Source organism: Chelonia mydas, chromosome 9 (assembly GCF_015237465.2).
Source record: "Chelonia mydas isolate rCheMyd1 chromosome 9, rCheMyd1.pri.v2, whole genome shotgun sequence".
Taxonomy (NCBI): domain Eukaryota; kingdom Metazoa; phylum Chordata; order Testudines; family Cheloniidae; genus Chelonia; species Chelonia mydas.
Window position 1 is genome coordinate 44,211,844 of NC_057855.1, and position 22,060 is coordinate 44,233,903.

General features: G+C 39.7%; 1 protein-coding gene across 4 annotated transcripts in view; it reads right to left on the reverse strand.

Moving 5' to 3' along the window:
* The window catches only part of KLHL24 (kelch like family member 24), a 44,182-nt gene that overhangs the window by 17,632 nt on the left and 4,490 nt on the right, over positions 1 to 22,060 (reverse strand). For 2 of the 4 annotated variants that reach the window (XM_007064548.4, XM_043522078.1), the window contains exons 2-5: positions 19,032 to 19,096; positions 10,940 to 11,926; positions 3,577 to 3,761; positions 1,135 to 1,253 (exon numbers count right to left, since the gene is read on the reverse strand). In XM_007064548.4, coding sequence (XP_007064610.1) covers positions 1,135 to 1,253; positions 3,577 to 3,761; positions 10,940 to 11,859 — 1,224 coding nt within the window. In that variant the 5' untranslated portion in view covers positions 11,860 to 11,926; positions 19,032 to 19,096. Of the gene's footprint in view, positions 1 to 1,134; positions 1,254 to 3,576; positions 3,762 to 10,939; positions 11,927 to 15,768; positions 15,875 to 19,031; positions 19,097 to 22,060 lie in introns of all 4 variants that reach the window. The other 2 variants (XM_043522077.1, XM_037908494.2) reach the window with 2 other exon arrangements.

Below are 22,060 nucleotides of genomic sequence, written 5' to 3' on the forward strand. Positions count from 1 at the left end.
CGTGTCCAACTCCTCCACCTGGCACTGCCCATCCCAGGAGTCACTGTGTGCCAGACTCGACAGTCCCCTCATGGGAACTGAAGTCGATGGCACCCACTCTTGCTGCCTGTATAGCGAGGTCTTCATGGGACGCCCTGGTACTGTGCCTGCAGGTCCCACTGTTTTCTGCTCTGGGGAGCATCCTCTGTCAGCTTTTCTATGCCGCTTGTGTGGCATTGGTGAATGTGAGCAGTGCCGGGTTGTCTGTGCATCCTGAGGTGCTGGAGAGCTCTTAGACGAGAGTCCTTCCTTGAAACTGTGTCACGTACTGATGCTGGGGCACTCCGTATGGACGCACTCGGTGCGGGTCCTGGCAGTCCGCAGCAGACTGGGGATGAAGGGCAGTTCCATAAGCAACTGCTTCGATTGGAATTCTCACTCCTTTTTAGTTCTGGGGTGGAAAACCCTGCAGATTTTGCAACTTTCTGTCTAGTGTGCCTCCCCCAGACACTTCAGACATGAGTTGTGGGGGTCGCTTGTTGGAACAGGCTTGCTGCAGGTTCTGCAGGGTTTAAAGCCTTGGGCTCGCGGCATGCCCTGGAGCCCAAGGAGGGGGGGGAGGAGTTTTGGGGAAACCCCGTTCCCAAACCTCACTATATACAATATATACACTAACAACTAAGACTAACTACAACTAAACTAGGCTAAGCTAACTCTATGAAAGAACGCTAAGGGAAGCACTTGCTAAGCAAGTGACCGCAGTTTCAACAATGGTCACTGGTGATAAGAAGGAACTGAGGAGGGGCTGGGTCGGCAGGGTCATATATTGAGCGCCATGAAGGTGCCACTCCAGGGGGCTCCACAGCCGACCCAACGGGAGCTGCTAAGGGAAAACTTTCCCACGACTGTGCATGCGGTGCACACATACCTGATTGGAACTGACATGAACAAGCACTCGAAGAAGAATCAAAAGTTCGGGAAACATCAGTTTAACTTCTATGGACACTGCCAACCTGACTGAGCCCATAATAACTGCAATAGAAGTTGATGGGGAATGCAGTCTAACTGTAATAGTTACACATCGTTTTACATTTAAGTTTTGCTTATATTTGGGAAATGTATTAGCTACAATAAGTAATAAACTATTTCTCTTACTTTACCAAGAAGGACAGCCATTTTATGACGCCATCTGCCTTTGTTTAGGGAAGCAACTCTGATCCAAATGTTAAGCTGAGAGTTATAAATCCACACATCACGGCTGTTAATTCTTCCACCTTTAAAATTATGAAAAAAGACAGAAAAAAAACCAATGTATCTTTGACTAAGGAAGTTATTAAATAAGAGATGCTGGATACTGACATATTCCTCTGCAGCAGACCATGGAAAATGTCACAACCTATACATCTGATGTAGACTCATCTGTAATTATATAAATTTCAGCAGATAAAACGTTTTCAGATGTTCTTGGTCACTGTGTAGAGGAAGTCTATCTCTTATGAAGTGAAGTCTCCCAAACCAATAATCTCTTCCAACCCCCCTTCGCCCAAAATACCATCTACCATAATGATCTACACCATTCTTCTCCCCACCCGCTACAAAGTACAATCTCCCATGATCTATCTCAGATAAGGCACCTATCCCTGTGGTATCTTCATGCTGTACAGAAATTGGAGAAACTGTTTCCTAGATGGCAATTCTCAAAGCCTCCTTTGTTTCTGATGTGCATGTTTGTTTGCTCTTGCCTTCTATTTGCTAGTTGTTGGTGGTTCCTTAGAAGATGTCACTGCTGGAGAAAAGTCTAACAAAGAGGCAAGGCCTGCATTTTAATCTAAATAACCACTGTCCTCCACTTTAAGACAACAGATCCTTTGTTAATTATAACTTAGACAAACAATTCTAATAAGTCTCTCACAGATAATTAATACTAAAAAGTAACGGTTTTATCTTAATTGTTAAGTCAGTATTGAGAAGGCTATTATCAGCTATTTTTGACACTGGATCTCATTCTGCTGTGTCATAAAACATTACATTTCAATAAGGCAGTTGTTCAGAAGTAGACTGAGAGGTAGACTCAGCAAACATCATTCTGAGATGTATTAGCAGGAGTGTTGTAAGCAAGACACGAGAAGTAATTCTTCCACTCCACTCCGCGCTGATTAGGCCTCAGATGGAGTATTGTGTCCAGTCCTGGGAGCCACATTTCAGGAAAGTTGTGGACAAATTGGAGAAAGTCCAGAGAAGAGCAACAAAAATGATTAAAGGTCTAGAAAACATGACCTATGAGGGAAGATTGAAAATATTGGGTTTGTTTAGTTTGGAAAAAAGAAGACCGAGAGGGGACATGATAACAGTTTTTAAGTACATAAGAGGTTGTTACAAGGAGGAGGGAGAAGAATTGTTCTTCTTAACCTCTGAGGATAGGACAAGAAGCACTGGGCTTAAATTGCAGAAAGGGAGGTTGCAGAATCTCAATCACTGGAGACTTTTTAGAGCAGGTTAGACAAACATGTCAGGGATGGTCTAGATAATACTTAGTCCTGCCATGAGTGCGGGGGACTGGACTAGATGACCTCTTGAGGTCCCTTCCAGTTCTGTGATTCTATGAAATGTTAATATTAATAAATATTTTCAAACATGAAAATACACGAGAAATACATCCCATTGTGCAAACCTTTCAGAATAATATGCTGAGCAAAATACATGCATTTTTTTGTGATAAGACATCACACGAACAGATTTTTTAATGTTGGGTAATATTTCAATGACTTTCTCCACACTCTTTAGACTTCTTTGAGCACCACTGCATGGATGAACCACTGGAAAGGAAATCTCTAAGATGTATATGCTATGAGGCATGTACATAATACTGGCTGTTTTCCTCTACAGTGTTCATGCATATGTCCCCCTCTCAGTTTCATTGTCTGTAATAGGGGAAATAGATAGTTCCAGGACAGGAGTTAGTATCCAGTTAAGTCTGTCACCATTGGTCCAGATGACAGACATGGACCCAAATAACTATTTTTTTGTCTGAACTTCAGAGGTGCTGAGCATCTACAACTGCCACTGACTTCACTGGGAGATGCAGGTGCTCAGCATCTCCAGGTCAGTATTTAAGAAGGGTGAGGTATTTGCTTCTACTCTGCATTTCTATGCTGAAAAAAGGTTTGATCTGTTTTCGCTGCAGAATCTGAGCACTAATATTTAAAAGCTGCATACTTAACTGGTATGGAGGAGGACATACTGGATTGTGGGTCAGTTCATATAGTCATTTAGCTCTAAGCTCCACTCATATCAATATTATATCCCCAGACCTCCTTGATGAAACTTCAGCCGTGGCTGTAATGATTAATGATTAAAAACAAAACAATAAGAGAAAAATATCTGTGGCTACCAAATATAGGCACAGGGTTTATGCTCAAGACATACGGAGGGAGATGATTTGGTAAGCAACACATAGGCTAGAGGGGGTGAAATTCGTGAAATTTTCATTTCAGCAGCTTCTGGAAATTCAAAGTGCAACGATCTCCTAAAGAACTGTAAATTATCCAAGGACGTTCCTGCTGTCATCACGATACTAAGCTTCCTGGAATTATTTACCTGAAACAAGAATATCGTTCCGTAAAGCACACACTGCATATTCAGACTTGGTAAATTCTGGGAGCTTAGCCAGTGACTTCCATTCTCCTGTCACAGGATCGTAGCATTCGGTGTATGGCAGATTAAACCCCCCAACTCGTTCACAGCCTCCGACAATGACTATCACCTCAGAATAACCAGTTGATCTAAAAGAATGAAAACAGAAAGACAAAATAGATGTTTATTAAAGCATATGTAGCAAACAATATCAGCTTGAAAAACCAAGGTCATACAGTTTTAAAATCTGAAAATCTATTATTTAATGTGATACTGACTTCTACAGCAATAATTATTTCCTTACAAAATGGTTAAGGGTTTTCACTGTATTTCCAGCCGTCCCACTGTGTGCCAGGTAACCATGCCAATAAGTAACCTTTTTTTTTTTTAATAAATGGTGGAGTTATATTGTATGATTGTTCCATGAAAAAAACAATTTTTAAAAAAGAAAGCCCTTAAACTTGAAGATTGTTTTCCTCCTCTGACTGAAAATGCAGAAATATCAGAGGTAAAGCTGAAGCCATGTGTGAGAAATTTATATATGCAGTTTTGGAAGTTTCATATAAAATCCATCATATTGAAAACAGTCTTCTGCAAAATTACAAATCTCACAAAGACTCCTGTGACAGTTTACACCACATTAATATTTCACAAATTTAGAACTAAATATCTTCCAAGTGTTACAGAAAATTTCTTTTTAAAAAAGTTTTAAACTTATGGATCAGACAAAAACTTTATTAGACAGGATGTATGGTTGCAAATATGTATCAGTAATGTGAAAGTGGGTGTGGTAATGGAGGGAAACTTTAAAGAAGGTTGAAATAATAAAACCAAGTACCAAAGCCAGCAAATTCAAAGTTAATGTTACACTTATCCAAAAAACAAAATAAAATCCAATATCAAATCCAAACATTTGAAAATATGGAAATGCAGAGTTAAAGAAGCTTAGACATTAACCCTTCTCCATATTCCTGCTCACTTTCCAGTCAAATTCTTAAGAAAACCTGGTACCTGCAGATTATACTTCTATAGTTATAATATAAAATAAACATACCTCACTACAATATCTCATTCAATATATGAATGGATAGAAAGGACCAACCAGCTACTATATATGAGCCTACCAAATCATTAGTCCCTCCCTCAAATTCACTTTTGCTCATGAGCCACCTATAAAAACCTCTCTCCATTTAAGCTTCTCTAGTTTAGGGAAATTTGCACCCATGTAATTACATCAATGCAGGGGCTGCCTGAGTTGCCCCCGGGCTAAGCGCACCAGCCACTGCAGAAGTCACAGAGGTCACGGAATCAGTGACTTCCGTGACAACTCGCATCCTTATAGAGAATTGCAAATCTTTTTTAAATTAAGAAATAAATGAGCCAATATCTGTGGATCGAAAATACTGCCTGAGAGTGGTGATGCATAGTTTTGCTCTCTCTGAAGGAGAATTGATTTACTAAAATATTTTAAATCCAGAACTGGATTTAAAAATAAACAAACCACATCTCTGGATGGTCACACGTGTGGAGATTAGGGTCTGATCTACACTAGAAAATTAGGTCAACATAACTACATCATTTAGGGGTATGAAAAATCCACACCCCTGCCAACTTAATTATCTAGTGCAGACCAGGCGTCTGTGTAGACAGCTCTAAGCTAGGTCAATGAAAGATTTCTTCCGTTGACCGAGCTACCACCTCTCAGAGAGGTGGATTACCTACATCAAAAGGACAATGCCTCCTGTTGGCATATACAGTCTCAACACTGAAGTGCTGCTGCTGTGCTGCTGTAGCATTTCAAATGCAGACAAGCCCCAAGAGGCAGTAGCTAGGTTGACAGAAGAATTTATCCACTGACACAGTACTGTCTACACTAGGTGTTAGGTCAGCTTAACCGCACTACACAGAGGGGTGGATTTTTCACACCCAAATCCACCCCGAGCTACGTACTTAAGACAACTTAATTTTCTAGTGTAGACCAGACCTTAGAATTTTTTGCAAGTAGGACAGTGTGCTGTGAATAAAGATAATAGGGATCACATTAAAAAATAAAGAGGCAGGCACAAAATACAATTAGGCATAGGCTGTTAATAGCAACAGTTAACTATTGAAACAAAATGCAAATGGAGGTAATTAGAGCTGTGGTTCTCAAACTGTGGCCTATGGACCAGCAATAGTCCAAAGATTCCTTCTGGCAGTCTAGAAAATGAAATACTGTGAGAAGCAAGAAGGGTGGGCCCAGGAGATGGCATGGAAAGTGGTCCATGAGATCTCTGTCATTACGTGGTCCCCAAAATAGAAAAAATGGAGAACCACATTACTAAAGTAACATTCATAGATACTAAGGTCAGAAGGGACCATTATGATCATCTAGTCCGACCTCCTGCACAACGGAGGCCACAGAATCTCACCCACCCACTCCTGCGAAAAACCTCTCACCTATGTCTGAGCTACTGAAGTCCTCAAATCGTGGTTTAAAGACTTCAAGGAGCAGAGAATCCTCCAGCAAGTGACCCCATGCCACAGAGGAAGGCGAAAAAACTCCAGGGCCTCCTCGAATCTGCCCTGGAGGAAAATTCCTTCCCGACCCCAAAGATGGCGATCAGCTGAATCCTGAGCATATGGGCAAGATTCACCAGCCAGATACCCAGGAAAGAATTAAATCCAGTGCTTTCACAGAAGAAATTAAAAATCAGATTTCTGATGTACTTCACACAGGAAACTATACAGCTCTCATGACATTATTTGAAGACGCTGAATTAAACAATATAGACCAACAAATGGCTGCCTGGGTAGCAGTCCTTTAATCAGTTCAAAGAAAATCTGTTAAAAAAAAAATTAAAAATTTCCACAGACAGAAATTCTGAGGGATTTTGAAAAATCAGTAATTTTGTCTGTAAAAGCATCCGCCATATTTGGGTGCTGCATAAAAAATAATAGCCAGCAGTGCAGCAGTTAAATACAAAGTAATTCACTTAAGAGGAAAAAATTACTGAATTCTTACTTTTTAAAAAAAAAGTAGTTGAGAAGAACTGGTTGAAATGGATAATATGATAATAACCCAACTAAAAGTACATCTGGATACATTTTTATTAGACAGGTCTAGTGGATCTATGCACTGAAATAAGCAACAACTGTAAGACAGTCTAAAGATATTCAAAGCTTATGGTACGCAATTCATATTTTATTTTGAATACACAGGAGTCCACCCACTAGAACAGGGGTGGGCAAACTTCTTTGGCCTGAGGACCGCATCTGGGTATGGAAATTGTATGGCGGGCCATGAATGCCTAGTGGGGGAGGGGGGGGGACTCTATGGGGTGTAACGTGGGGGAGGGCTCTATAAGGGATGTTACCGAGGTGGGGGGGAGGAGGGACTTATGTGGTGTCGTACCAGAGATTCCTAGGGGCCCTGCCAGTAGCGGCGCCAAGGCGGCCATACCAGGCCCTGCCATGGGTGGAGGCACCCTAGCTGAGACGGGTGGGGCTGCTGAAGACCAGGAGGGGCTTGGGCGTTCTGCTGCATTGGGGGGGCTGCCGCGTAGGGGCGGGGTTCTGATATCGGAAACAGCATAGTGAAGTCACACCTGCGCAGTGTGGCTCTGCGAGTTGGAAGATGGTGCTCATCAAGGGAATTGTGAGTCAGGGGCTGGGGAGCGCCGGGTGGGTGGAACGGGGCATGCCCCCAACCCTCGGTTGGAGTGCCAGAGTGGGCCAAGCCCATGACCATGCTCCCTGGCGGGAGCTTGAGGGCCAGATAAGAACATCTGACAGGCTGGAAGCAGCCTGAGGGCCGTAGTTTGCCCACCCCTGCACTAGAACAACATAACCACTAGATGTCACTGAGAAGCTTAATGGAAATATGAGAGACAACCTCAAGATGTCAGTGCAACTGTATTCAGTTATCTGGCTCCCACATCCCCACTTTGTTCTACAAAGAAATCTTAGGGCAGGAGTAGTCAATAGGCCAACCGCAGGCCAAATCCTGACAATCAGACACTTTTGAACAGAATCCAAAATCTTTATTTACTTATTATTATCATTATTGTAGTTATTTTTATTATTTTTCTTCCCTGGAGTCTGGACCTTCACTATACCTTGACCAAGAAATTTGGGCCTTGACAAAAAAAAAATTGACCACCCCTGGCTTAGGGGCATAAGGGACAAGAAGGGAGGATCAACAGCTGTCAACCCAAGTGTCATAAACATAAAGGGAAGGGTAACCACCTTTTTGTATACAGTGCTATAAAATCCCTCCTGGCCAGAGGCAACATCCTGTTACCTGTAAAGGCTTAAGAAGCTCCGCTAACCTGGCTGGCACCTGACCCAAAGGACCAATAAGGGAACAAGATACTTTCAAATCTTGGGCGGGGAAGGGCTTTTGTTTGTCCTCTTTGTTTAGTGTTTGTTCTCTCTTGGGACTGAGAGAGCCCAGACAGAAATCCATCTTCTCCAACCCATCCTAATCCAAGTCTCCAATATTGCAACCAGTATAGGTAAGCCAGGCATGGTGGATTAGTTTATCTTTTGTTTTATGTTAATTTTCCCTGTGTTAAGAGGGAGGTTTATTCCTGTTTTCTGTACTTAACTCTAGCTATACCCGAGAATTAGGAAAAAAAAAAAAAAAAAACTTGTGAATTTCCCTGCAGGCGGTTAACTACCCTGCCTTTAGGTAGAGAAAACTCCAGCTCAAAAAGAAAAATCCCTTTGTAAAAAAACTAACACCTCTGTCTCCAGGCAAATAGACAGAAAACCCTGTAGCTGCTCTCAGCTTAAAAATCAAACCTCTTCAGGTTTGTGCTTTTGGTTCAAAATGATCTCTAGTTCAAAATGATCCCACCGCTCTGCCACCATGTCAGGGTTCCTTCCCCACTCTGAACTCGAGGGTACAGATGTGGGGACCCGCATGAAAGACCCCCCTAAGCTTATTCTTACCAGCTTAGGTTAAAAACTTCCCCAAGGTACAAACTTTGCCTTGGCCTTGAACAGTATGCTGCCACCACCAAGCGTTTTAAACAAAGAACAGGGAAAGAGACCACTTGGAGACAGTCCTACACCCCTTTCCTGGAGAAGGCTTGATAATAATCCTCCCCAATTTGTACACGTGAACACAGACCCAAACCCTTGGATCTTAAGAACAATGAAAAATCAATCAGGTTCTTAAAAGAATAATTTTAATTAAAGAAAAGGTAAAAGAATCACCTCTGTAAAATCAGGATGGAAAATACTTTACAGGGTATTCAGATTCAAAACACAGAGGATCCCCCTCTGGGCAAAACCTTATAAAGTTACAGAAAACAGGAAAAAACCTCCCTCTTAACACAGGGAAAATTCACATAAAACAAAAGATAAACTAATCTGCCTTGCCTGGCTTACCTATACTTGTTGCAATATTAGAGACTTGGATTAGGATGGGTTGGAGAAGATGGATTTCTGTCTGGCCTCTCTCAGTCCCAAGAGAGAACAAACACTAAACAAAGAGCACAAACAAAAGCCTCTCGCCCCAAGATTTAAAAGTATCTTGTTCCCTTATTGGTCCTTTGGGTCAGGTGCTAACCAGATTAGCTGAGCTTCTTAAGCCTTTACAGGTAACAGGAGGTTGCCTCTGGCCAGGAGGGATTTTATAGCACTGTATGCAGAAAGGTGGTTACCCTCCCCTTTATGTTTATGACACCAAGTTTTAAACGTGCAGTGACATCAGACAATTTTTCAAATTTTTCTTGCTTCAAAAGAACTCAGACCAGAATCCCACAGTTTTTGAACAGCTAGTCAGAAACCAGTTTAAGTATAGAAACATACTGATACATATGCACACACAATCCCCAGAAAAGTTTGAGTAGAAACATTAATTCTGGTATATAAAACTTTCAGTAGGTTCTATGCTTTTTCCTCACTAACAAAGTTTACATAAAAGCAAAGCAGGAGAAAGAAGAGGCAGCAATACATGGAACATAGGGAGTGAATGGGGAAAGGAGTTACCAAAACCCCATTTTAGAAGAAATAAAAGGGGAAAGCATGGAGGAGGCTGGGAGGAATCTGGTAACTTTTACAAAACTTTATCCATTTTTGCAACAGAATCAAATGACAAGGAACTATCCCTTGACAAGGAACTATCCCTTGAATTTAATAATAGATACAGAGAAAAATCATTGCTGGGAGACCAGACAGCTTCTCTCTTTATAAATTACTCCTCTTGTTGCTGCATTCATGATTCAGTGTTTATTTTTGTCTTAAATTTAGTAACAAAAACCCTGCTCAGAAAATGTCTCTGTTAAACACAAGTAGTGGAGTGGAGGTGGGTGTCTCCTTTTTCAGTTCTCCAGTGCAGCATTACAGGTAGCCAACTAACCTTCTCAAGTACCTATGTTATGTTTGGCAGAATTTCCAGGCTTAAACATTTTAGTTTTCCTTCTTTACCATTCTTTCAAGAATGTAATGTTTTTAGCAATTACCTGTGAAGGTATATGGCAGAATCCAAAAGAAATCCCCATAACCAACAGTTCCAAAAATACCACCATTGGCTTTTTTTCTCATTTTCTCCTGTAGCTTACAGCAGCAATTTCCAGTTTTATTATGGGATAGTAAGAAGTAATGTTTTAGAATTTTAAAAAAACAGGTTACAATATTTAAACTTAAAATATTTTCTGTAGCTACTATGTAATTCTGTAAATATATATATTTGTTTTGTTATTTCATCTCTAAATCTGTTATATAATTCTAGAACTGTATTACTAATCCTGTAAAGTGTCTTATTAAACCTGTAAAGTGTTTTGTGGTGTAAAAATGGGATTTTCAAAGCAGTCGCTGTTGCCCTGACTGAAAAATGCCACCCAGCTTCTTGATAAGTGTACATTATTATTTTACACTGTAAAAATGAAATAATTATGAAATGTAGTGGATTAATGGCTGCATTGTAATGAGCTGGAATGAAAGCAGCTGCAAGTGGCTTAACTGGGCAACTAGTGGAAAGGGCTTAGGATCTCATCCTGCCACCATCTACACCTGTGAGTAACTTACTGATGTAAAAGTCCTTCCTACTGAATTCTAGGGGACTACTCATCAGTAAAGTTACATATATGTGTGAATAAGATTACTCAACAGAGTAAAGTCAAAGTTAAGCATGTGAGGTGACCAGGCTTTTGTGTGGATAAGGCAATAAAAATGCAGAACTCGGTAACACAAAATAAAAGACACTTTAAAATTTTTCTTCTCTATGCTGCAGTCTTGGCTACAGTTCATATCCACTAGACAAACAGGTAAAAAAATCTGCATACAAAAATAATGTTCTTCTAGGGCATATCAGAAAAACAGTAAAAAAACCTCTCACCTGCGTGGTCTAGTTCTTGGGGACATCATTTCATTTCCAAGTATGTGGTATCTTCTTGCTTCATGCAGCAGCTGATAACACTCTGGAGAATTCTGAATCAGCTGTTCCACTTCCACTGTCTGTACAAAATAGTTAGGATGTAATAAAGGGAGTCTCACATGCGTCAGAAGTTCCTGTAACACTGGCCTTCTCAGATCAACAGCACGGTAAACCCAGCGCATAACTGCTTCAAAAACCATCTCTTCTTTACTAATCACCAACTCATCACTACAAATATAATCAATAAGCTCATCTTTCCCAAGCTCGAGAAATTCTTCATGCTGAGAAACATCCTCAAATGTCTGCAGTGCAAAATTTTTGCATTTGGTGAAGAGTGTCTTTAGTGAGTGTGTATCAGCAAAACGCTGGATTCCCAGGCAGTTACAAGGATCCAGCTGCTCTTCCAGGAACTTGGCACAAGCATCACGCAGAACACTAATTTGAAAGAGACTTGATGTTTCAAAGATATATTGCACATTTTCTGTCGTGATTTTCACCTTGCCAGTGTACACGTACTGTAAAAAGCAATCCATAGCTTCAGCAAAAATGCCATTGATCTCCACCAACATTTCTCTGCTTTCTCTGTGATCATTGCAAAACATAGCTCTGAAGTAGCTACTGCAGGCTGAGAGAACAGCTCGATGGCAGGGAAACTCTCTTCCTTCCACACAGATAATTACATCTGTGAACAAGCGGCTGTCTCTAAACTCATTGAAAATCTGGAGTATGCTTTCAGCATGTGATGATCCTGAAGAGAAGTCAAAAAACTCATGACTTGATAAGGACTTTGGGTCCATTTCAAAAACTTTACGTTTGGTTGCAGGGGAATCACGGACCCCGCTATCCTCTCTATTCAGTCTGCGGCCCAGTATTAGTACCATTGTTACATCCGTTGACTATAGAATCATTGAGAAAAGATTTCTGAGTGTCTTCTTTACGGTGCTATGGCTAGAAGAATTAAAACATTTTAGTACCCAACCAATCAATTCTGACAGTTAATGCCAAGAAAGAATTATGAAATTTATGAAACTTACATAATACAAAACAAATACCCTGATCAGTCTAAAATCAGTGTAACTTACACTACTCTAGTAAAGGTCAAAAGTTGTTATTTGGCAAATGATATGTGACATCATGCAATGCAGTGAAATATATCCTACTGTAATGCATACACACAAAGAATAGAGTTAAGGCTGCTGTGTGAACCATAATTATGAATACCCTAGCCTTTGTTTACTTGAAGTATCACCCTTATATCAAGCTTAAAAATGTCAAGAGGCTAAATCCTAAATTCCTTACTCAAGCAAATCTCTCAGTTGATATCAGCAGGAGTTTGACCGAGTAAAGACCTCCGGATTTTGCTATACAGATTTTTAAACTGCTTCTTACTATGTGTTTACACAGCCCCTAGCACAATGTAACTCTGATCTCAGGGCCTCCAGGTGCTCCTGTAATACCGCTAATAAAAGTAATATTAAAGAAGACTGAAAATTTTAAACTAGAAAAATTGCAGAGGGAGGCTACAAATCAAATCTCCATCTTCAGTATACATCAGTACCACAATGCAATCTATGGAGTTTAATGATTTTGTTTTCCAAGTGACCATTCTTGATCAGCAAAAGCAAATGTCTTAGCTCTTCTTTCTTATCAGCAAAACAATCAGTTAATCAATATGCTAAGGTGAAATTAAAAATTAATACAGGCTGCTAATGTGCATTTTGGAAAAAATACTTAAAATTCATGTTGAAGCATAATGTAGATACCGCAGAAAAAAGGCAACCACGTGAATAAGTATCAAATAATAATTATGTATATTTGTGAGAAATCCATTATGCAAGCAAATGAATAAGGAGTCTTTGCATCTGGAAGTAAGAAGTGGGAGCTACCTAGTGAGTTAAAGGAGAATTTCTGTTTTCTGACCTTAGTTAACTCCTATCTAAAATTTATAAGCAAAGACTACAGTCGAAAGCATTGTATCATCATCAATATATACAGCTCTCTCACTCAAACACAAATTATGTTGAAAGAACATTATTAAGATTGCAAAGTCAAACACTCAAAGGTTAGGAAATGAATTAAGGTTGCCTGTGAACATAATACGATTAATTTGCCTAGACATAGCCTGGTGAAAGTATATATGATGATCTTCCCTATAAGCATAGCTCAGTTGGTATATCTTTTGATTCCCGATTTTTAAAACCAACTGGACTAAAGCCCTACCAAAAAAACCCCAAAAAACAAACAAAACAAAACAAAAAACCCCACGCCCCATTGGGAAGCACTCCTGCACTAACTTCCATAATTCTAAGTGCATGGATTTATTTTTAAACTTCCAGGAAGATGTGTCTCAAATTATTTTAAAACTTGTGCAAAAGGTTCTTTTTAAAAAAAAAAAGGATTCTAAGAGATTATGTTAATTTCCTCTCATTCCCCAGAGACAGTACAGAGACAGTAAATGCTGTTTCTAACACTAATTTTATTTCCTGACTGCCTAGCATCTTCAGAGCTGCATATTACTGGACCAAAGTCTGGCTACACCATCTCTTAACATAGAACAAAATGAACCATACTTTTTTTTAAACAGGCTTTTTATAAAGCCTTTTTAGAAGATACTATTCTTGACTGTATTCGGTAGTACAGTTTCCTCACTCAGACAATTTTAAAAAGGAACACTACGAATATACCAAACATGTCATACTGTTGCTTTTTACATAGGGCTCAAATCTATTTCAGAAAGAATTTAATGAAAACCTTTAGAAATTATTTACAAGGTAGAAAATACTTTTGATGAAGTCATATCAAGGCTACAAAATAATTATCCTTAATTTGGATTAACACATGGATTACATGTCAATTTATTGCCTAAAGAATACTGTTGCATTCAATGTAACATTTTCAATAAAGCCTGCTAAAGCACGCAGTTAATATTGTGTCACTAGATATTCTAATCTGTATCTCTATAGTCTATCCAATTTATTTTGCACATTTTACCCAGTAATGACATCTCCTGGTCCAGATGAAAATATTAAACTCACCAGTTATACTGTTTTCTAAGGAACTAAAATATGAAATTGCAGAACTACTAACTGTGGTATGTAACCTATTGCTTAAATCAGCATCTGTACCAGACGACTGGCAGATAGCTAATATAACACTGATTTTTAAAAAAGGCTCCAGAGGCAATCCTGGCAATTACAGTCCAATAAGCCTAACTTCAGTAGCAGGCAAACTGGTTGAAACTATAATAAAGAACAGAATTATCAGATGCATAGAGGAATGTGATTTGTTGAGCAAGAGTCAATATGACATTTGTAAAGGGAAATCATGGCCCACCAATATACTAGGATTCTTTGAGGGTGTCAACAAACATGTAAACAAGGATAATCCAGTTGATATACTGTACCTGAACTTTCAGAAAGCCTTTGACAAGATCCCTTACCAAAGGCTCTTAGGCAAAGTAAGCAGTTATGGAAAAAGAGGGAAACTCCTCATGTATTAGTAATAGGTTAAAAGATAGGTAACAAAGGGTCGGCATAAATGGTCAGTTTTCACAGTGGAGAAAGGCAAAAAGCGGGGTCCCCCAAAGATCTGTACTGGGACCAGTGATTTTCAAGATATTCATAAATGATCTGGACAAGGGGACAAACATTGTGGTAGCAAAGTTTGCAAACAATTCAAAATTACTAAAGATAATTAAATCCAAAGCTTACTGTGAAGCGTTACAAAGAGATCTCAAAAAACTGGATGACTGGGTAACTGGACACTGAATTTATGGCTAAGGCTTCAAGTTTGTCACAGAGGTCACAGATTCCGTGACTTTCCATGATCTCTGTGACTTCTGCAGTGGCCGGTGCACCTGGCTCAGGGCAGTTCAGGCAGCCCCTGCGCCAGCCGTACCAGCTGGTGCTCAGGCAGTCTTGGGCCACTGTGCCTCCCCCCGCCCCCGCCCACCAGCAGCAGAGTTTGGATGTGGGAGGGGGCAGGGGCACAGGACAGGGTGAGCCGGGCTCTGGGCAGTGCTTACCTGGGGGGTTCCCTGGAAGCGGCAACATCCCCGTCACTCAGCTGCTAGGTGGAGGCGTGGCCAGGAAGCTTTGCACCCTGACTCTGCCTGCAGGCATCTCCTCCACAACTCCCACTGGCCACGGTTCCCGGCCAATGGGAGCCACAAAGCCAGCACTCTGGGCGGAGGCAGCTCATAACCCTCGCACCCCCTCCAGCACTAGCGGGGGTCCCAGGCTGCGTGCTGCTGTCTGCCCCACTCCAGCACCCAGGCCACCCTCCCCCAGTTTGAGTCATGGGTATTTTTAGTAAAAGTCATGGACAGGTCACGGGCCGTGAATTTTTGTTTACTGCCTGTGACCTGTCCGTGACTTTTACAAAAAATACCTGTGACTAAAACGTAGCCTTATTACAACAATCGGTAACCCACTAACCCCCTCATTTTGTCCTATGACTGCAGAAGTTTTAACTGACCACTGTACCTTGAATGGTCCCTTACAATATGTGCTAACTACTTATGCTAAACAATCTTTTCCCATTTAGTTTAGTTTGGACACTCGACATATCTTTCCCAGATCTCAAGAAGAGCTCTGTGTGGCTTGAAAGCTTGTCTCTCACCAACAGAAATTGATCCAATAGAAGATATTACCTCACTCATCTTGTCTCTCTAATATCCTGGCACCGACATGGCTACAACTATACTCCATACATGGGTAACCAAATGTCAGATGAAATTGAATGTTGATAAACTATTGTGAATTGGAAAACATAATCCCAACTGTACTTACAAAATGATGGGGTCTAAATAGCTGCTAGCAGTCAAGAAAAATCTTGGAATCACTGTGGATAGTCCTCTTAAAAAATCTGCTCAAAGTGCAGCAGCAGTCAAAAAAGCTAAGAGAGTATTAGGAAAGGGATATAGATAATAAGATAGAAAATACCATAATGCCATTATATAAATCTATTGTATGTCTACACCTGGAATATTGCATGCAGTTCTGGTTGCCCTGTCTCAAAAAAGATATATTAGAATTGTAAAAATTACAGAGAAGGGCAACAAAAATGATTAGGGATAATGGAAGAGTTTTCAGATAAGGCGAGATTAAAAAGACAGTGTTCATCTTAGAAAAGAGATGACTAAAGGGGGGAACATGATAGAAGTCTATAAAATCATGAATAGTGTGCAGAAAGTGAGTAAAGAAATGTTATTTACTCCCTCACATAACACAAGAATCAGGGTCACCTGATGAAATTAATAGACAGCAGGTTTACAACAAACAAAAAGGAAGTACTTCTACACACATCACACAGTCAACTTGTGAAATGTTGTGAAGGTTAAAAGGATAACTAGATTAAAAAAAATTAGATAAGTCCATGAAGGATAAGTCCATCAATGGCTATTAGCCAAGATAGTCAGGGATGCAACTCTGTGGTCTGAGTGTCCTTAAATCTCTGACGGCCAGAAACTGGGACTGGATGACAGAGATGGATCACTTGCTAAATTCACTTGAAGGATCTCGCACCAGCTAATGTCAGATGACAGGATACTGGGCTAAAAGGACCATTGGTCTGAATCAGTATGGTTATTCTTATGTTCTTATATTGAGGGCCTAATCCTGCTACATTTACTCATATTGGGACTAATTGTACAGTAAATTCAGGCTACTCAGCATAAGAAAGTGTGGCAGAATTGGGATTTACTTCACAGCATTTACAGCAGTAAAAAAGGAAAGTGCAACTGTGAGAATATAACTATAAACCTAAAGGCCTGATTTTGATATAACTGATGTAAATAAGAAATAACTTCAAAGAAGCTGGTAGAGTTATACCAAGGTAAAACTAGCATGTAAACAGAATCATGGCCTTCATGTATAGCATAACAGGGTAAAATTCTGTTCATCTTATTCCCATGAGCAATCTTATTGATTTCAATGGAATTATTCACATAAGTAAAGAAAGCAGGATTTGGTTCTTATTAAATTGACAATGTTAAGTTTTAGCATGCAATATGCCGTGCAATTCATAATACTCGTTAATTTCTTAATAAGGGGCATTGTGTTTTCAAGCCATATACCTCAACCAACAGTTCTCAAACTTCATTGCACCGCAACTCCCTTCTGACAACAAAAATTACTATACGACCCCAGGAATGGGGACCGAAGCAACCCACTTTGGAGTCCAGAAGCACAGTTTGAAAACCCCTGACCAAAAATGTTCGATCCTTGAGGAAGGCAATGTGTCTCTTCTATACTTTGTACAGGGATGAGGACAAAAGTCAGCAATCAATTAGTAAAATAATAATAATGTGATAAATAATAAAATACAGCTTCATAAAAGTGCATGGTACTTTAAAGACATGCTCTCAAGAGCTACCAGACTTCTTTCATTTCTTTAAAGTACCATACTCTTTTATGAAGCATATTTTATTATTTATCACATTATTATTACTAACAAAGTATATCACACAAATGATACCAAAGGGGGGAAGAAATTAGGAAGAAAAGCAAATTACAACAAACAAATATTAGAATTCACTGCTTTTAAATGTATTAGATTGCAATGCTTGTCCTGCTGAATTAAAAGGCTATATTTCCACTAACTGCAGTGGGAACAGGAATTAGTTCCTAGAATTAATACGTACTGTCCTTTCTATGGCCTTGTTTAGGTAATATCAGAAAAATACTCCCATTGGTGCTACCACCCATTCAGTTGCATTAGTGTTAACAGGGAGAATGGAGGTGGGCCCTAGGGCTTGTCTACACTTGAAAGTTAACATAGGTAAATTAGGGTGTGAATGTAAAGTGCAACAGCTGTTCCTGACTAACTCCATGTTACTGGATTCAAAGTGGATTAAACTAAACAGGAACAAGGCACTATTGTTCCTGAATAAACCTAGGTCTACACTTAAAATTTAGATCGACCTAGCTACATCGTTCAGGGGTGTGAAAAATTCCCACATCTGACTGCCGAAGTTAAGATGACCTAACCCCCGATGTACGTGCAGCTAGGTCCACTGACCTATCTACGCTGCTCAGAGAAGTGGACTAACTTCAGCGATAGTAAAAAAACCCTTCTATCACTGTAGCGCCTGTAGTGTAGACATGGCTTAAGAGTGACCACACTATTCCTGAATATCTCCATGTGTACACAAACCCTAAGTGTTGAGTTTCAGGTTCTCTGCAACAAATTTAACTAAAGCTAAAGAGACAGAAAAGAACAATCCCACAAAGAGTAAAGTTTCTAAGCAGCCCCTACATCTCCAAAATGACATTATGCAGAGAAGAAAATAATGGCAAAACCTGTGTAAATCTTTATTTACATGGAGCGTCACATGGAGGTAACTGGACTACTTGTGAGAGTAAAGATGACTTGCATGAGGAAGGTTTGGCGAGACTGGACCTTAAACCAGCACAAAGAAGGTATGTTCATTTATTGAATCAGAAAGAACAATCAATTTTGAGGTCACTTTAATATTTAGGGCCTGATCCTGCAATAAGCTACGTGTAGGCAAACCCGGGAGCCAGGCAGAGCTCACTGGAGAACCCAGCTCATAAATTTTCACTGTTCCAGTACAGCAGTCTTTCATGTCACTTTTATAATCCCGTGTTATGAAGTGCACTATACATCAACTGTAAAACACTGCTTTGGTTTATAAGATTTGTGTAGTGGGTTAATTTTTTTTAAACCACATTTTAATCCATAATTTGGATACGCTTAAAATTATATGAAAGGAAAAGTTTGACAGATGTGACATACTTTTTGTGCTTCTGTAATTAAAATTGGCAAGAAAGTTGCTCCCTAACATAATCTTAATTACTTGTATTGCACAAGGGGACCTAAAACCTTGAAAACCCCAGGTACTTCATAATAAAAAAAGTTTTACTTAAGCCTAGCCAAAGGGTTAACTGAAAAAGGCAAAAAGCTGTTCCAACTTGTTTTTATCTATTCATCTTTGGTATTCATATAGTACCAATCACTGTTGTAGCTGGCATTTTTCTGGTGGCCCTACCATTTTCTGTAAAAAATAAATACTGTAAATGTTTAGCCTTACAGTTGTGAAGAAAACTTCTGGAATGTGAACCACTGTGTTTCTCTTTTCCTGAGTCTGCAGACAACCTGAAACAATAGATTGGAGAGATGTGAGTTACCCCATTCGTCTAAACTCTTTGGGGCAGGGACCATCTCATACAGCTCCCCCATAAGCTTCGATTTCACTACATTAGCACATATTAAAGTCTGTGCTGTCTAAGGGCTATGCTACACATGGCCTGATTTAGGAACAACTGTTCCTGAATAACTCCATGGGGTAGGCCTGATCTCTACTACAAATTTACGCCAGCATAATTATATTGGCTAAGAGTATAAAAAATCATACCCCTAGCCAATATAGCTATGCTGGAAAAAAAAAACAGTCCAGTGTAAACCCAATTATTCCAACCAAAGAGTACTTCTGTCAGCACAGCTGATGTTGTTCGGGGTGGTGGTATTAGGGCTGGTCTACACTAGAAACAGGTTGACCTAGCTACATTCATCAGGATTGTGAAAAAGCCACACCCTCAGAGATGTAGTTAAGACAACCTAAGCCCCAGTATAGACAGTGCTAGATTAACAGAAGAACCTGTTTGTTGCTGTAGTATGTGTCCATAGCTACATATACCCTCCCTAAATGACGTAAGCTACACCATATGAAGATTCTTTTGCAGGATAAACTGCATCTACATGGGGTTTTTTTGCCAGCATGTTGGCTAGGGGGATGATTTTTTCATATTCTAACTGACATAAGTTGTGCAGGCAAAACTTTGTAATGTAGACTTGGCCCATGTGTAGACGAGCCCTAAGGCCAGGCCTACATTATAAAAGGTTTGCCAGACTGACCACTGAGCCCGACCTGATCTTGGAGGTCATTGTATAGGAGTTTCTGTATTGTTATTCATATGTTAAAATAAACTAAGCTGCTTAAGAAAAGTTTTTATAAAGGTAGGGGACACACACTATAAGGAATTCTTTCAAATAGGCTTTGCTATCAGCAGTAGACCTAGTGAGACCTAGCAGTTAGCATAAACAGTTGACGTAAGTTAGCTTGAGTGTTTGGTTTAGGTTATAAGGACTTTTGCAACACAGATCTTGTTATAAATAAGTAAACCGCAAAAGAACAAAAACTAGGGGGACTTTTAGTATGTGTAGTCATAAAGTTAACTGCATTGATGCATTAGAAATATTAGGAAATGTACTGAGGCATATGGCTTGTGTCAACAATCAGAACCCCAGTTATGGTTTTCTGGATAGCCCTACATGAACCTTAGGCTGGAAAACAATCTAAATATAGTTCCTACATGTGTCGGTGCTCAAGGAAAAGGAGTATAAAAAAAGATGTATGGCCAACCTCTGGTGTGTGCATCAGGGTGATCAGATGGTGGAAGCCGGGAGCATTACACCCCACTTATGATGTTCTGCACTGACTGTTTCTGCCATCTTCACCAGTCTCTGTTATATTGTGAAAAGAAAAGGAGTACTTGTGGCACCTTAGAGACTAAGGTTAGTCTCTAAGGTGCACAAGTACTCCTTTTCTTTTTGCGAATACAGACTAACACGGCTGCTACTCTGAAACCTGTTATATTGTGAGTATGTCAGCAGGGACTACTTTCTTCTTTATATGTGTTTTCTGTGTATTAATGCTTATTAGGGCTGTTGATTAATGGCAGTTAACTCACGCAATTAAAAATTAATCACGATTAATAACATTAATCATGATTAATCGCCATTTTAATCACACTGTTAAACAGTAGAATACCAATTGAAAATTATTTCGTATTTTGGATGTTTTTTCTACATTTTCAAATATTTGATTTCAATTTACAACACAGAATACAAATTGTACAGTGCTCACTTTATTTTTTATCACAAATATTTGCACTGTAAAAATGATCATAAAAAGAAATAGTATTTTTCAATTCACCTCATACAAGTACTGTAGTTCAATCTCTTAATTAGGAAAGTTGAACTTACAAATATACAATTATGTACAAAAAACACCCCTGCACTCAAAAATAAAACAAGTCCACTCAGGCCTACTTCTTGTTCAGCCACACACTAAGACAAACACGTTTGTTTATATTTACGGGAGATAATACTGCCTGCTTCTTATTTATATCACCTGACAATGAGAATAGGTGTTCACATGGCACTATGGTAGTCGGCATCGCTAGGTATTTACGTGCAAGATGTGCTAAACATTCATAAATGCCTTCATGCTTTGGCCACCATTCCAGAGGACATGCTTCCATGCTGATGACGCTTGTTAAAAAAATAATACGTTAATTACGTTTGTGACTGAACTCCTTGCGGGAGAATTGTATGTCTCCTGTTCTCTTTTACCTGCATTCTTCCATGTATTTCATGTTATGGCAGACTTGGATGATGACCCAGCACATGTTGTTCGATTTAAGAACACTTTCACTGCAGATTTGACAATATGCAAAGAAGGTACCAATGTGAGATTTCTAAAGATAGGTACAGCACTTGTGACAAGTTTTAAGAATTTGAAGTGCAGTCCAAAATCTGAGAGGGACGAGGTGTAGAGCATGTTTTCAGAAGTCTTAAAAGAGCAACACTCCGATGAGGAAACTACAGAACCCGAACCACCAAAAAAGAAAATCAACCTTCTGCTGGTGGCATCTGACTCAGATGATGAAAACGAACATGCGTCGATCCGCTCTGTTTTGGATCGTTATTGAGCAGAACCTGTCATCAGCATGGACGTGTCCTCTGAAATGGTGGTTGAAGCATGAAGGGACATATGAATCTTTAGCGCATCTGGCACATAAATATCTTGTGGCGCTGGCTACAACAGTCCCATGTGAATGCCTGTTCTCACTTTCAGGTGACACTGTAAACAAGAAGCGGGCAGCATTATCTCCTGCAAATTGTAACCAACTTGATTGTCTGTAGTGATTGGCTGAACAAGAAGTAGGACTGAGTGGACTTGTAGGCGCTAGAGTTTTACATTGTTCTAGTTTTGAGTGCAGGTTTTTTTTTGGTACATAATTCTACATTTGTAAGTTCAACTTTCCTGATAAAGAG